Here is a 14,332-nt window from a genome sequence, read left to right as displayed (position 1 = left end):
TTTACAGGACCTGCAACTCCCCAGCTAACAGTACCAGAGATTGAAAAGATTTTCAATCTCTCAAAAGGATTCGAGAATGGATATATAGGAACTTGATAAAATCGAGTCTGTTCCAGATTGTCTTCGTAAGTATGTTCTCTTTCTATTGTACTAGCTTCATTTTTTCGGACTTTCTTATAGGTTCTAAGGAAATATAGATGAAAGGGTAGCAAAACCCTCGCGTATATTAGGGGAGAATGCTATGACTGAGGCTCTCTGTCGATTACGAATCAACGAGATTATCATTAAGAGCGTCGATAGAGAACAAGCCCGAGCTTGGTCAAAGATTGACGATAAAGCGCTGGTCAAACTGAATGTAGAGAATAACCTGCAACTTGATATCTACTTCCGCGGAGAAAAGAGGCGTCTGAATGGCTGGTCGGATTATAACATTTAGTACTCGGATCAGACTATGAGTACCAATTTAGTCATATTGGAGGCCAAGAAGCGGTACTCCCAGTTAGAGGGACTTCCACAGTGCCTCACTTATATAGGTAAGCTATTTTTCTCCATGGTTTCCTATTCTTCTTCGAATCAAATCTCTCCAATTATGCATTAAAGCCATGGTACGCGAGATCTGTAAGAAAGAAGGGCTTTTGAACAGTGTCGTTTTTGGATGCTGTTCAGATGGTTTTTATTATACCTTCCTTCGGATTGATAACCACGAGAGGGTAAGATTTCCAATTCGACTTTTTAACTTGTACTGTTAACTAATTTACTTCAGTGGTCGACGTGCGACCTGCAGTGGGAAAAGACCAGGGACCGTCGAGAAGACCAGGGACCGTCGAGACGACCAAGTCTGGACACACCTGTGTCAGATCCTCCAGGCCGCATCAGAATCGACACCCAGATGTTCGGTTAAGGGGCCAGTTCGGCGAATTATCGACAGGAGCGATCATGGAACGCCGTACTGGCGTTACCAATCTGGGTCCTCGAGGGACCATGACAGCGACCATGAAATGTCCTGAGCTGTGTCGGGGGCTCCGGATTGTCTGCAGAGATGAAGCCGAGGTGGCATCTCATTGTTTTTGTAGGGATGAAAGAGCATTCTGCTTTGTATAAACCTTTTTGCATTGCTACTTAGGCGGTGCGACCTTACCCAATGATGCAGTATAAATACGTTGTTTATTGTTCATACAGGGCAGAAGTGTTGGCTATAGAGAAAAATTTGACTTGAGTTACTGAAAAGCGAAGGCAATGAGTATCCTTTCCAATAATATATTATGGGAATCCTATTATCTTATTACAGCTGGTGGGCTGAAGATACTAACAATATCCCTAAGTCGACATTGGCCTTGATTTATCACGGCAGGAAGGATATTGTTAACTGTTAACATTGCCATGGAAGCTCCAGGATACGGTGACGTCCTTTTTCGATTGTTGAAACTGAAAACGGATGTCCCAAGACCGACACGGAATATATATCGTGATTTTCGAATATAGGGATGATAATATCCTTTTGGAAGACAGCTCTGCCCCGGAGGCATACATGATCATGCACGAATTTGGTCCGTGGGATACGAGTAAATTGAACTATATGAAAAGCCTCGCCATAATATTAGTTGAGATCAGTCTTCGCGCGGGCTCAGACTCTGCAACCGAGGAAAAGAAATCTCAAAACTGTCGGAATTAGGTAGTCGGATTTACGACATTTGCGCCCCTATTATGGATCATGAACAGCAACATGATTCCACAACGTGGTTATGCTAAGCTACTGGTTGCATATCGGGCCTTTCTTGGTTCCTCTTCGTCAGAGTTTAACAACGACGACGCCATATATAGAGTCAAAATAAAAAAAAAAAAAAAGTAGAAAAAAAAATCTTATTACTAAATACGATTAGAGAAACATTAGAAACATCTTGCCTTATCTATCATCCATCCTTCCGTCAGACCATCAATGAGGAAACTACATAAGACAGGATTGCTATGTTCTTATCATCTCAGAACGATGTTCGCTAAGAGGGCAGGTAAGTCCCCATCCGGAGGATAATTGCAACGCAAAAGGGTATGCCTTTTTCTTCTTATGCCTTCTCAGTGGGGGTATCTGTTGTAATGGAAGTAGTGACAGGCTGCTTGGACGCATTGGCACTATTCTCCTCATCCGAGGAAGAGCTACGTGCCTCGTCGGCTCGCAGGGTCTGCACCTGTTCCTTATCCTGGATAGTATCCTTCATGAACAGGAGGTCGACGCCCTCGAGAGAGTGGCCGCGTGTCTCAGGGCAGGCGAAGTAGACTATTTAATCATCAGAATACGTTCATATATAGATGGAAGTGGGAGCTACTCACCAAATGGGATAGCGATGAAGTTAAAAACGAGGAACCAGATCCAGGCTTTGAAACCGACACTGGGATCGGCGATTGCGATCGGACCAGCGAAGACGGTCAAAAAAGCCATCAGCCACTGGCACGAAACACTGAGCGCGAATCCGATGTGGCGGTAGCGAAGAGGCATGATTTCGGACGCATAGACGTACTACACAGAACAACTAGTTAGCGTGTGCGAAATATAGCAGACATAAATCCTCATCCGTACCGTCACTGGACCCCATGTAGGACCAAAGACAGCGATCCAGCAGAACAGCATGGCCGCAGCTGCAGCGCCCGTCTGCGGACCGGGATGAGAGAGCAGACCGATGAAGGCTGCCATGAAAATAGTCTGCCCGATAGCACCAGCAATCAACCACGTTCGGCGTCCCAGTTTCTCCATGTAGAAGACACCGAGGTAATTGGTGATGGCAAGGACCGTGTTCGCAAAGGCCGCGAGCGCAGACGCTGTGATGGAAGGAAGACCGATGTACACCTGTCTGGTACTCAGCATCACTTCTTAAATCAATGGAATCAGACTAACGTACCCGGAAGATAGTTGTGGTATAATAAAAGATCATATCTACACCCATCAAATAAGCAACTCCGACCAGAATCATACCGGTACGGATACGACGAGCTGCCTGTATGTCTGAGGTATCCCAGAAAAAGTCCTTGACGCGTAGACTGGCAGTGTCGGCGTTCTCGAGAGCTAATGAAGCAAGAATATCCCTCTTTGCCTTTGTGACGCGAGATTCTGTGACGGGCGCCCCGTAAAGACGCTCCAGGATCTGATCGCCCTTGGCATCATCGCCAGTAGCAAAACAGTAACGAGGACTCTCAGGGAGAGTCCAAAGCAGGCTAATACCACAAAGGGACCAGAAGATCTGGAATGCAACCGGGAAGCGCCAGACAGCCTGAGACGTGGCAAAGGTCATTCCAAAGTCGCTGTTGCAAGGTTAGATGACTTATCAGATCAAGCAGGGAGATTGACAGATAGAACTTACATCCAGTATGCAAGGGCAACACCAAGGGAAGCCGCAGCAATCATTGCATTGACACCCTTTCCGCGGTAGCGGGTCTCAGTCGCCATCTCCGCAACGTATACGGGGATCATAGAGGTCATGATGCCATTTCCGACACCCTGAGAATAATAAGCCGTCATGTTTTCCTTGGATAGATTCTTGCCTTCGTGTCATGCTTACAATGATGACTCGGCCCGCAACTACTCATATATTAATACATGTTGCGCTATGAGTAATGACTTCTCGGGGTTAACATACCAAGCTGGCCATAACTGTATGAAGAGGCCGAGATAATGGTTCCGATAATCTCGATGACATTTGACGCCAGAATCCATGTTCGTCGACCTAGGCGCAGACCGAAGGCGGAGATGATCATACATCCCAGCCATGATGCCAGCAGGAAGCTGGACGTGATCATGGACAGTTTGTAGGTATTGGTTGGGTTCTTGTCAATAGCGAGGGTAAGCTACTTCCAAACACCAAGTCATCTCAGTCAGAGAAAACCTACACCAATGGTGTTCTGAAACTCCGGTGTTAACAGGATACCACCCAACACACCGGCATCCCAACCGAAGGTGATAAACCCCAAACTACCAGCCAGGATGGCATTGCGGTAAACTTTGCTTCCCGGTGAAGACCCCATGTTTTGTTCAAGTACCGACACAATTGATAGAATACAGAAGCAAAGTGAGGATTGGCGAGACACCGGTAAAGCCTCGAGACTTGTGCACAGGGGGAGGCTTCAGAAGTCAGAGAAAGAAATTGTTTAGACCACGAGGGAGAGCGAATTTCCTTCTGCACAAGAATTCACGCTAACTGTTCAACACATGTACCACCCCTCGGAGACGGATCGGCATGGTCTTGAACTGCCAAAAATTTCAACGTCCAGGATATCGTCGTGCTATAACTGCTCCAATGCATATTGGCCTCGAGTGGCGTTACTCTAAACAAGCGTGAAGATATCCTGACAGTGATAAACTAGTTTATGCACCAAAGAAGGAATACCGTCCGATACCTTGTTAGCTCGTCCATCAAGGTTAACTTTTCAACAGCGTTCGCCGGGTTTGATCTCCACCTGTGCAACAGTCAAGCCAGGGTATGCGGATGTGTCAAATAAACCTTCTCTTCAATCTCTCTGCAAATCATGCCGTTTAGTGATAACATTAATGTTAATCGATAGAGTGGAAGACTTCGGCCGTATTGATCTACTATGCGCTTCTTGCTTCTCCCCTTCCACAGGCAGCATTTCGTGTAGATTTGAACCAGATAGACTACCTAGCTATTCTTCACGAAATTGGGTAAACATATTTCTTCAGACTAAGGATCGAAACAGACTAGTATAGGGGCTGACAAGAGTAGCCTCGGAAGAAGTTTCTGCCAGGGGCACGATACCTTCATCTACTACTCCGTATAGCGCTCTTATGCCTGCTGTAGCTTTAAGCTTCTGACGGTAGGCCAGCTCGTGAACCCGGCCGGGTGGCGTTCGTGATGTTCAGCGGCGCGTCTAATTGAATCTACTTCAGTACTAGAATAAATTCACTAGAAACGCCGGCCGGAATCCACAATCCGTTTAGCCCGCTTAAAAAAATAAACCAATTTGCTAACTAACCAACTAATGCGAGGTCTAAACTGAGGATGCCCAATGACTGCTCACCAAAGCCCCAGAGAGCCCTAACAGCAAACTGCTCCTATGCCAAGTTGCAGGATAACCAAGTCCAAAGAAGCAATACCATCAACCAGTCTGCACGCCTGCAGGGATAGTAGTCTTGCCCAGAAAACGTCCTCCGAGTCCCGACCTTCTCCGATCCAAAAATTAATATCCGCCCTGCCTCATGCCATGTTATACGAGGATGAATGGGCCCACGTTTTGTCGGCCCAAAAGCTTAACACACGCTGATGCTGTGCCGCAATAATAATACATCCCAAAGGACCCCGTCTTTTTCGATATAGCTTCCAATACGGAGACAATAATGCATATCCTTGTGGATGGCTCTAAATGAAAGCCATTGGCACGTGCCGTACATCGATAGTCCCGGTTCTTTAGGATCGGCCAGCTCGAGCCAACAGTTGGTAACTAGGTGTGTGGTGCCTCGTCTGATCTATTAACTTGGACAACATGCGTTCCCCGTCAGGGTCAAACCCTATCTATTCCGTGCAGAGTACTCTGTATGTTGTTTCTATAGGCGACGAAGGGTCCGTCCCCTCCACCTTAAGAGCAGCTTAGAAGAGGATGGGGGTAATGAATTGGGTCATTGATTACATGCCATCGGGAAGGAAAACAGAGGGGTGAATGCCACAGAATAATACCGAGCGAAACAACAAGAACCGGCTAAATCTAAACAACAGGGGCCCGTTTCTCGATCCGAACCCAAAGATCTTTCCAAAACCCAACACCACCCTTGACAACAAACTCCGCCGACTTCTCCTTATTCAACACTTCCAAACGGAATTTGCGAAAGAACTAGTTATAGAACCCTGTTAGTGTGTAACCGATCAGATGGCTAGAGTGGGGACGAATCATTACCTGCAGGGGGCCCTTGTACATCTCCATCAGAGCAATATCGCGGCCCAGGCAGACCCGCGCCCCATAGCCAAAACCCATGTTATACTTGTTGAATTCCTTGGCCTTGACAGGATCGAGCCACCGCTCCGGGTGAAACTCCTCCGCATCTTCTCCGTATATGTTCCGATCACGGTGGACAATCCACGGGTTGCAGGTCACCTCGGTACCAGGAGGCACGAATTTACCGGCTAGAGTCAGACCACGCTCGCCAACCGTGCGAGGGAAAATGTTAGGAGCAGATGGCCAGAGCCGCATGGCCTCCTTGACCACGGCAATGTAGTACGGGCAATGAGCGATCACTTCTTCATACTGTGGAATCTCCGACAAATGGCCGGCCCTTGTGGCGCTGTCAATCTCTGCCAAGAGTTTGTCGTATACATCTGGGTTGTTGAAGATCAGAGTCATCATGCCCTGGAAGGCAGTTCCCGTCGTGTCTGCACCTGCCAGGAGAACCAGGAGAATCTCGGCCTTAATGTAGTCCATGTCAAGCGGTTTACCATCCTCCATGCGAGCATCCAGGAAACTGCACAATCCGGTTAGCGATTCAGTACTCGTCTCAACAGGATCTGATAGACATACGTCTGTAGCAAATCGGTTCTCGACATAGTCTTGCCGGATTCCATATCTTCGATTCGCTCTTTGAGAAGTCTGTCGCGAAAGCGCATCAAGGTACCAATGCCCGATTCCTGCTCAGGACTCGCAACCAAATATTTGTCTCCAACCCAGGTGGTCTTGATCCATGTAGTAAACGGATGCAGCCGAGCCATGAGCCCGAAGGCAGGAAGACCGTCATGGAAACCTTGTATGAGACCACCGACGTCCTCTCCTTTTTCAGTGAAACCAAATGGTGCACCAAAACCCACCTCAGAGATAATATCGTAGGCCATATAGACCGCCCAAGGCGCAAAGTCGAACTTCTGGCCGGTGTTTGCGAATTTCTCCTCCATCTTGGAGATCCAATGACTGATGCGGAGATCAAACAGTGGCTCCATTTTCTTGACATTGGTGAAGCTATAAGGGCCAGCAGCGAGCTTCCTGTAAAACGCATGCTTCTTGTGATCCCGCATGTTGAATAACGATTCGGTCTTTCCAAAACTGCCGGTGATATAATGGGCTGTCTTGTCGGCATACCGGTCATAGATCTCAGGGAGTTTCGTGGCATCGCTCACGATGAGTAACGTCGGGGTGATTCGAACGACAGGCCCTGGACATTATCAGATACGGCTAATGGACTGTGTGAGAGTTTCTTCATGCGCATTGATACATACCATATTTTTTGTGCAGGCCGTAAACCACGCGATACTCATCTCCTCTCAGGTTGTAGTATGCAATCCACAGGCGCGTCACTGACGCCCAAAATGGACCAGGAAACTTGGAAAGGGGATGAAATAGCCGATAATAAATAATTTGCCATAAGAATCGAAGAACATAGTAGCCCAGCACCAGGAGGACAATCTTGCCCGGTGTGATGAGAGAAAGTGCGCTGGAACCCTCCATCGCCATGATCAAGTGCTGCAGTATCAGCGGTTACAGCATATGCTGTCTTTTCAGTTTTACGTGCCCTCCGAATCACTGCGGAGGCTAAATCACAGCCAGTACGAGGCTCCTGACTGCCGCTGTGTTCAGTTAGCACGAATGGTAGGCACACCACACGATAAACAGAGGAAACATTAATAATGGCGTCCTCTCAAATGGCTTGGCAGGACAGGCCAAATGGACGGCAGTCGTCTGGGGCATAGTTAGTGTATTATTATTATTATGATTATGATTACCATTCCGTACAGAGTAGCCATACTGCCGCTACAACCCTCAGAAGGTCCAGACGCAGCCAAGTAGTAATGTCGTGATAGCAGCGACTAGTAGTAGCCGATCCCCGTAGTCTTCCGGGACGGTGAATCACTTACGCGGAGTTTAGCGTGTCTATTATTATTATTCCTATCGGCACATTACTATCGTCGTGCGTGTTTCTATAAAAACGCCTTCATCGCCGCTTCAACTTTTAACTGCTTTCACCCTTCTGAGTCGTATAGTCTAGACAGAAGTTAATCAACAGGCTTCCTGGCTAGCTCTCGAAGCCCCGACCGGGAAATTGAAGAAGCGATCTCGTGGATATCTTGAGACACAAATTCTTCGACTTCGTCGCCCATCCGCCCCCAAAGATAGAACTTATTGCCAGACAGGAAAATTGTGTGCCACCCGTTATTATCCTCCATAACTGGCTGTCCTGGCTGGAGACCATAGGCTCGAGCAATCAGTTGACCTTCGGAGTCGGCGCCTATCCACTCTTCCAGATAATAAGGACTTGATGGGTTCGAGGTCCAGCCAGGGGGAACGGTAAACTGGCAATCCTTAGGCGACCGACCAAAACAAGAGGGATTTAGTCTATACTTACTGGTGGCAGAGGCATTATTGAAACAGTGGACAGAGTTTTAGGAGCTTGCTTGTCAGGATTGTCAGTTGGTGAAGGAATCACCGGGATTAACTTAAGGGCAGTTAGGTTAGTCAATGACTCAATCCAAACGACCACATGACAAACAAAACTGATTTTATTAATTATTTACTACTACTCCGTACACAACTGTCTTTCGTCCGAGGATCCGGAGAAGTTCCGAGCGTGTCTATACCAAAAGGAAACAAGCAAGGATTTGCAACCGTTGGCTCGTGTTCGGTGCTTGTATCTAGTCTATCGCGGGAAAGACCTGAAGCCGATCTGCGCTTCTAGTGTCGCGGACCACCGGCTGCGGCGCAGCATTCTGCATAAGTATGTACAAGAAGCGAGACAAGACGCCGCAGAGGAGCGCCGTCACTGTGCCCTTTCTGGCTGACGAACAAGTTGCAGATAGGGCGCCACACAGACCACGGAGTAATGCTCGAATAATTATGTATCAGAACCCTAAAGACCCTGGAAGCTGAAGATTACCTGCTGATGATTGCGAGAAGTTAGAACCCTCTTGACTTCCCTGCGCTTTAGCTCTGTCCAAGTGTTACAGGTTGCTTTGGTAGCTCTACCTAGGCTAACTGTCAGCGGCCCAGCCCGATGGAACTTTATTCAGGGACCAATTCATTATTATCATTTGCGCCGTCAAACTATCAAGATTCACGGATCCCCACCGACGACGGGGGTGCCATGAAGCGCTCTTTGCACCTGGTCCCGATCCCGATCGATGCAGTCAATTGATTAGCGGAGCATAGTGGAAACTGGTGGGGTTTAGGTATATCGTGCTAGTTCTAGTTCAACGACTGCGGTCCGCGGAAGCAGGGGCGTCACAGCCCGACCATGTTGTCTGTCCCGTGCAAGACGCCAGGAACAATTCTGTCTTCTAATTATCCATGCAAATACGAGACTTCCTATGGAACCCTTGTCGCGTGCCAGTGTCCCAGTATCCCCCGGCTTGGTACCGTCTTCGGCCCGCGGCATACTCGATAATAGGTAGGATCGTCGTCTTCATAGACCAGACGGAGAGACCCGGATTGACCTGAAGGATGGCTTGCCTCTGCGGTAAGTCAGAAGGCAGAGATATCAAAGGGTCTAGGGGAAGAAAAAAAGAAAAATGGCCAGAAACCTTATATGTATACGGCTTTTTAAGATGTAACAGACTTGGCATAATACATATAGTCATGAATCAGGGGACTAACCTTAAGTTCTCTTCACATGAGGCGATTATATACTAGGGGTGATGTGCTAGTTATATGCCGTTGAATCTCCTGAGTCGGTTAGGATTTCGGTGGTTTGCAGCTGTCTCTTTTGTTCCTGCTTTTCCAAAGATTCTTCCTTTCCCAAGTTCATATTTGCAGGGGACTGGGTCCCAGCAACATGGCGACGTCCAGTACATCAAGTGGTTCTCCCGTGGGGCATACGGTAAATACAGTGGCCATTGTCTTCGGAGTGATCACCATCTGTGTCATAACTATCCGGTTGTACGGCCGTATAGCACTTGTTCGAGCAGTTGGAGCGGATGATGGTTCGTTATACCCAACCTTCATGAAACTTTTAGGGAATAATACTGACATCAAGTACAGTTTTGATAGTGATTGCGAGTGTATGATTCCCTACGCTGGACTGTCGCAAACCTTGCCTAACATGTTATTAGTTCTTGTCATGGGGCTTTATAATTGCAACTGTTCTTGGTAAGATAGATCCGATCTTTAGTCCAGGGACGTCGCGGCTTACACAGACTAGCTGTCCATTACGGTCTGGGGAACCATATTGATGTCGTTTTGGAGATGGGAACAATCACAAAGTACGCAAAGGTGTGTTTCTTTTATCTATTTGTACGGCCTCGCGTCTAACATCTTGACTTTAGGTCGTCTGGGTTTCTTCGATCTTCTACAATGCCACCTTGGGTTTCATTAAGACGTCTGTCCTATCGCTGTATTCCCGACTGGGAGACTCAACCCTTACGACGATGTCATACATTATGATTGCGGTTGTCGGTTCTCAAGCTACAGCGAATGTCCTCGTGTGCATCTTCCAGTGCAACCCGATTCCAGCAGCATGGGATACCGCAATCACCAAGAAAACGTGTGTCAACATCAACGCCTTCTACCTCGCCAATGCGGCTACAAACATCACAACCGATCTGCTTACCTATTGCTTACCCTGGAATACTGTTCGAAAGCTGCAGATGCCTCGGAAGCAGAAGATTGCCGTGGGAGTCATGCTCTGTCTTGGTCTTTTGGCGTGTGTCTCCTCGATAATTCGAATCACCTATATTCCGCGCATGCTCTCCTCTCCTGACTCGACCTACGTGATCTCAAATGCCATGTACTGGTCGGTAATTGAAACTAATATCGGCATCCTTGCGGCCTCGATACCTTCAATGAAGGTGGTGGTAGTGACATTCCTTCCCAAGTTGCTTTTGGACTCCTCGTATCGATATGGGAAGCGGAACGACAGTCATAGTGGCTTCTTCCACCGGAGTAGCAATAGCAAAGGAGGCTTCAACAAACTCTCTGCCGCACGGACTGAACCGAACCCAGGCATTAGTCGGGATGATACCAAGGGTTATGAACTTACGACGAACATCACTGCGTTGGATAATTCTACAGACAACGTGGAGACCTCCAACGGCTCTGGTAGCCGAAATTCAGAGCATGGCAGCCAAGATCGCATTGTTGAACCTGAATCCCACCAACAGCCCACCAACCCTTGGGACGGTTGTATCGTGCGAACAACAGAGCTAACTACTAAGGTTGAAAATTTATCGGGGGCTCCGAAGATGTGAACAAGACAACGACCATACTTGGTGTGCTTAGGGGTAAGTAGACCTCCAAAACAGATCTTGTGAATCAAGATACTGCCCTTTCATTTGAAATAATGTACAGTATAGCGAATCAATAAATGTCCCCTTGGAGCGTGAACGAAATACTTCCCATAATACACTGAAGTCTTCTACAACTACAGAATAAAAAATAATGAGATGACAATAGCAATTGATATTTACATAACATGCATCCCATGCCAATTTACTAATATATGGAGAGATTTGGACTGTCACAGAAAATAAACCCATCAAGGAGGACCGATAATAAGAGGCGGGCAGCACGTTCACCGTTAGAAATGAGTGTACCCAGTGCGAAACCCAATCAAACTTCCATCAGGCGCGAGCTGTTAAATGACAGAAAAGCCTCTTCCCGTCCTTAATATAGATCTCGTTTGCCCCGTTGCTTAGACAATTCCATCTATGAATTTTTTTGCGCGTGGCCATTCTCTGCTGCCGCTATCGAGTAGAAGCAGGAGGCCTCGCTCTTTGGGCATAAAGACTGGAAACTAGCTGAAGAGACGCCACTTCTAGCTCCGTCCAACAATGGTGCGAACTCTTCAAACCTAGTTCACTTCCCGAGACTCTTCCGTAGCTCCAGAGTCATCTTGGGGGAATTGTGCGGGTACCATCAATCCGTGGGACAGGATACCTGCCCCTGAGCAGAATCTGCCACGCAAATATTTGTAGCTAATGAGAACTATTGAATCAGCTGAGTTGTATAGGTTGCCGTCATGCTAGATGCCCTTCTAACGCTGGAACCTTCCCGGTATCGCATGTAGTGGTTTCTTCCCTGTGGAGCTCAAACCTGCTTGGCGGGTGACCAAGGTGACTGATTCTCCAGAAAAGCCGATTTAACCAACGTGATTATTCCCTCGTTAACCGTAAGGCATAGCTCGGCGTTTGAGATATATCTCTGTCGAAGGTTACACTGCCAAGGAGCGTAGGCCCTATTCAGATCCTCAAGACACAACGTGGTTACAGCAGTACCCTTCCGGGTGAAGTCGTCGAATCGAGACTCTAACTGGACTGAATCAAGCTTTTTTGTCTTCATTTCCTGGCGATCATCAATAGTCAACTTTCCTGACTCGGCCACTAGCAAGCATATGTGCCCTGTGCGGAACCGCTATGGAATTGGGAGCACTTGCCCTCTTCTGATATAGCCTCACGTACGTACACTCCATTCCATCAAACAGCGCACAACAATGTCGAGGGCTCCCTCCGAAGAACGCCGCAGCAAAAGAAGGAAATTACAATGGACAGACGATCATGATATATCGCTCCCGATACTCCTGCTATCAGTGATCCCTCCGTTATCCGGTCTGACGTTGTGCTAACGGGCTCGGAAAACCGATAGCCCCAAGCCAGGGCAACACACTTTCGGCTGGGCAGTGGCGAGTTTGCTGGCCGCCATCGTTCATTGTGAAGTGATCGATGAGAGGGAACCCGGTAATAGGAAGCCCAGTCATCCATTGCTTCGACAGAGGTGCGTCATATCCACAAACACCGCTCAGGCTGAAATTTTGCTTTGAATTTCCCCATGCTAGCATGCCGCCTGACTTGGATTTTTCGTATGTCTGGCCTGGGCTGATGGAGCTCATAGGACAGGATATTGAACTCTCAGATGTGAGAATATCATTTCTGGCACTTCTCACCATATATGGTGACGCTGCACTCATTCCCGGACCCCGTCTATCCGAGGGCGTCGAGGTAGGTCTCGGCTCCACTAGGGAATCGATTGTTTCTAGATCGCAGAACTATAGACCAAAAATGTGTTGGGGTATCAGCCACTGAGAAAGAGAAGCATGCTGCAGTCATGCTGGACTAACCTTTGCGAGGACGGTTTCGATACGCAGACGACTTGCATAGTCTGCACTTAAGCTGAGATCATGGAGGAGCTTTTCATATACTCTTACTTTCTCACAGAGGACCTCGAATTGTCTTTTGGCCAAGTTAGTCAATCTTCTTGAATCATTAGTCGTGTTCACGGACCTTTTTTGCTTCTCTCTCTTGCCGCTTTCATAGCGGCAATCCAGTCTCAAGTCTCGACAATGTCCACAGATCGGAGTAGCCTCGTCGCATTTGGCTTTGCGGGAACGACAGGGCTGACAGGCTTTTGCGGCACGTCTGCGTACCACCCTTCGCGGTTCAGAGGATTCCAGCGATGTCCACTGAAGCCTTGGTATCGCTACCTTTTGGGACGATTGTTGCATTACTGCTGGAGATAGGCAGTCAATATCATCGCAGGGAGGTGCGGTCAGATTCGCGCAAAGGATAAGCTCCATGAATTATATAACAATTGCTCGATGAGATCATGCAGACCCAGTCTCCACAATTTCATATCATTACTGTTTAACACACAGAAGAACCCCTGCATCGGGCCTGACAAGCAAGCAAATGGAAATTACCGTCGGCAAGGACCTGTGAAAGTGTCTTTGCACTTTAACTATTTTCCTTCACAACGTCACACCCCAACGTAGTAAGTCAGATCAGAACTTGATACAACTTCGATATCTATGAACGGTTGCCGCAGTGAAAGGCTCTAACAAGGTGTTTTCTCAAATGGGACTGGGGCATTCTCTGACGTACCATTATTCATATGCCACCGATATAAATTATTTAATGTTGGCGCATTTCGACTCCGCCCGTGCCGCGGATCAAAAACAGAAGTCATTATTGAACCGTGGCAGCAAGTTGTTCTCTGGAAGCAGCAGGGGCCAATAACCGAGAAAACCGGCTTTACTCCATGTTGGCGCATTGTCCTAGCAGAGCATGAATGCAGCACGGCTACAATATGTGCGTCGTCTCTGTGGTATCGGATAGTATCGAATAAACATGCGCTCCAATCATATAAAGCGAAGAACAAAATGAGCCAATCATATCGAGCGCACCGGATGCGTCTGTGTTGACAGTTCAACACCATGAATCCCGATACTAAATGTAGCCAGAAAATGAGAAAGAAAGGCCTACTCGCGACTCGCGGGCGTGTATGACGATTTTCTAAGCAGGGTGAGGACCGTTTCTTTCCTAGATAGAGTATATGGTTCTAAGAAAATACACGAATAGCCGACGACATAGATACCCAGTTGTGTAGTAAGTCTCCCTCCAAGATCTCCATGCTTTCTCCGATTTCCAGATCC

At 47.7% G+C, this 14,332-nt stretch overlaps 6 protein-coding genes across 6 annotated transcripts; 2 read left to right on the top strand and 4 right to left on the bottom strand.

Moving 5' to 3' along the window:
- Nucleotides 1-241: 241 nt before the first annotated feature.
- On the top strand, nucleotides 242-1,007 carry C8Q69DRAFT_448758 (hypothetical protein; the record flags this gene model as incomplete). The annotated part of the gene is made up of 3 exons (XM_028629309.1): nucleotides 242-417; nucleotides 468-533; nucleotides 764-1,007. The coding sequence occupies 3 exons, from the start codon at nucleotides 242-244 to the stop codon at nucleotides 1,005-1,007; spliced, it is 486 nt and encodes a 161-aa protein (XP_028480830.1).
- An 818-nt stretch (nucleotides 1,008-1,825) lies between these two features.
- C8Q69DRAFT_196253 (sugar transporter-like protein) lies at nucleotides 1,826-4,272 on the bottom strand. The gene is made up of 9 exons (XM_028626024.1): nucleotides 3,877-4,272; nucleotides 3,627-3,813; nucleotides 3,549-3,568; nucleotides 3,351-3,487; nucleotides 2,892-3,291; nucleotides 2,573-2,839; nucleotides 2,326-2,512; nucleotides 2,160-2,272; nucleotides 1,826-2,108 (listed from the first exon to the last, which is right to left on the bottom strand). The coding sequence occupies exons 1-9, from the start codon at nucleotides 4,009-4,011 to the stop codon at nucleotides 2,061-2,063; spliced, it is 1,494 nt and encodes a 497-aa protein (XP_028480829.1). The 5' UTR covers nucleotides 4,012-4,272; the 3' UTR covers nucleotides 1,826-2,060.
- A 1,219-nt stretch (nucleotides 4,273-5,491) lies between these two features.
- C8Q69DRAFT_483796 (flavonoid 3',5'-hydroxylase) lies at nucleotides 5,492-7,701 on the bottom strand. Its single transcript, XM_028631731.1, has 4 exons — nucleotides 7,200-7,701; nucleotides 6,511-7,135; nucleotides 5,893-6,454; nucleotides 5,492-5,829 (listed from the first exon to the last, which is right to left on the bottom strand). Exons 1-4 carry the CDS (start codon nucleotides 7,432-7,434, stop codon nucleotides 5,704-5,706), a joined length of 1,548 nt encoding a protein of 515 aa, XP_028480828.1. The 5' UTR covers nucleotides 7,435-7,701; the 3' UTR covers nucleotides 5,492-5,703.
- Nucleotides 7,702-7,973: 272 nt separating this feature from the next.
- On the bottom strand, nucleotides 7,974-8,338 carry C8Q69DRAFT_448755 (hypothetical protein; the record flags this gene model as incomplete). Its single annotated transcript, XM_028629308.1, has 2 exons — nucleotides 7,974-8,270; nucleotides 8,324-8,338. The coding sequence occupies 2 exons, from the start codon at nucleotides 8,336-8,338 to the stop codon at nucleotides 7,974-7,976; spliced, it is 312 nt and encodes a 103-aa protein (XP_028480827.1).
- A 1,310-nt stretch (nucleotides 8,339-9,648) lies between these two features.
- On the top strand, nucleotides 9,649-11,282 carry C8Q69DRAFT_195937 (hypothetical protein). The gene is made up of 5 exons (XM_028626023.1): nucleotides 9,649-9,893; nucleotides 9,952-9,971; nucleotides 10,023-10,059; nucleotides 10,112-10,182; nucleotides 10,236-11,282. Exons 1-5 carry the CDS (start codon nucleotides 9,746-9,748, stop codon nucleotides 11,154-11,156), a joined length of 1,197 nt encoding a protein of 398 aa, XP_028480826.1. The 5' UTR covers nucleotides 9,649-9,745; the 3' UTR covers nucleotides 11,157-11,282.
- Nucleotides 11,283-12,375: 1,093 nt separating this feature from the next.
- On the bottom strand, nucleotides 12,376-13,557 carry C8Q69DRAFT_195877 (hypothetical protein). The gene is made up of 3 exons (XM_028626022.1): nucleotides 13,185-13,557; nucleotides 13,022-13,133; nucleotides 12,376-12,949 (listed from the first exon to the last, which is right to left on the bottom strand). Exons 1-3 carry the CDS (start codon nucleotides 13,475-13,477, stop codon nucleotides 12,506-12,508), a joined length of 849 nt encoding a protein of 282 aa, XP_028480825.1. The 5' UTR covers nucleotides 13,478-13,557; the 3' UTR covers nucleotides 12,376-12,505.
- Between the last annotated feature and the right edge of the window lie 775 nt (nucleotides 13,558-14,332).

Source organism: Paecilomyces variotii, assembly GCF_004022145.1.
Source record: "Paecilomyces variotii strain CBS 101075 chromosome Unknown C8Q69scaffold_26, whole genome shotgun sequence".
NCBI lineage: Eukaryota > Fungi > Ascomycota > Eurotiomycetes > Eurotiales > Thermoascaceae > Paecilomyces > Paecilomyces variotii.
The sequence above is the reverse complement of the archived record's forward strand: the minus strand, read 5'-3'. Positions and strand labels throughout refer to the sequence as shown.

What these genes read in the sequence shown, in the direction of transcription:
- C8Q69DRAFT_195877 (XM_028626022.1), bottom strand. Translation starts at nt 13,477, where the DNA reads ATGGAGCTTATCCTTTGCGCGAATCTGACCGCACCTCCCTGCGATGAT. An exon ending in AAGAGAGAGAAGCAAAAAAG is followed by an intron (nt 13,134 to 13,184) that starts GTCCGTGAACAC and finishes CTTGGCCAAAAG; the next exon opens with ACAATTCGAGGTCCTCTGTG. An exon ending in TCGAAACCGTCCTCGCAAAG is followed by an intron (nt 12,950 to 13,021) that starts GTTAGTCCAGCA and finishes TTTGGTCTATAG; the next exon opens with TTCTGCGATCTAGAAACAAT.
- C8Q69DRAFT_196253 (XM_028626024.1), bottom strand. Translation starts at nt 4,011, where the DNA reads ATGGGGTCTTCACCGGGAAGCAAAGTTTACCGCAATGCCATCCTGGCT. An exon ending in ATACAGTTATGGCCAGCTTG is followed by an intron (nt 3,569 to 3,626) that starts GTATGTTAACCC and finishes ATATATGAGTAG; the next exon opens with TTGCGGGCCGAGTCATCATT. An exon ending in CTACATGGGGTCCAGTGACG is followed by an intron (nt 2,513 to 2,572) that starts GTACGGATGAGG and finishes TGTTCTGTGTAG; the next exon opens with TACGTCTATGCGTCCGAAAT.
- C8Q69DRAFT_195937 (XM_028626023.1), top strand. Translation starts at nt 9,746, where the DNA reads ATGGCGACGTCCAGTACATCAAGTGGTTCTCCCGTGGGGCATACGGTA. An exon ending in AGCAGTTGGAGCGGATGATG is followed by an intron (nt 9,894 to 9,951) that starts GTTCGTTATACC and finishes CATCAAGTACAG; the next exon opens with TTTTGATAGTGATTGCGAGT. An exon ending in CAATCACAAAGTACGCAAAG is followed by an intron (nt 10,183 to 10,235) that starts GTGTGTTTCTTT and finishes TCTTGACTTTAG; the next exon opens with GTCGTCTGGGTTTCTTCGAT.
- C8Q69DRAFT_483796 (XM_028631731.1), bottom strand. Translation starts at nt 7,434, where the DNA reads ATGGCGATGGAGGGTTCCAGCGCACTTTCTCTCATCACACCGGGCAAG. An exon ending in AGAACCGATTTGCTACAGAC is followed by an intron (nt 6,455 to 6,510) that starts GTATGTCTATCA and finishes CGGATTGTGCAG; the next exon opens with TTTCCTGGATGCTCGCATGG. An exon ending in TGTACAAGGGCCCCCTGCAG is followed by an intron (nt 5,830 to 5,892) that starts GTAATGATTCGT and finishes TTCTATAACTAG; the next exon opens with TTCTTTCGCAAATTCCGTTT.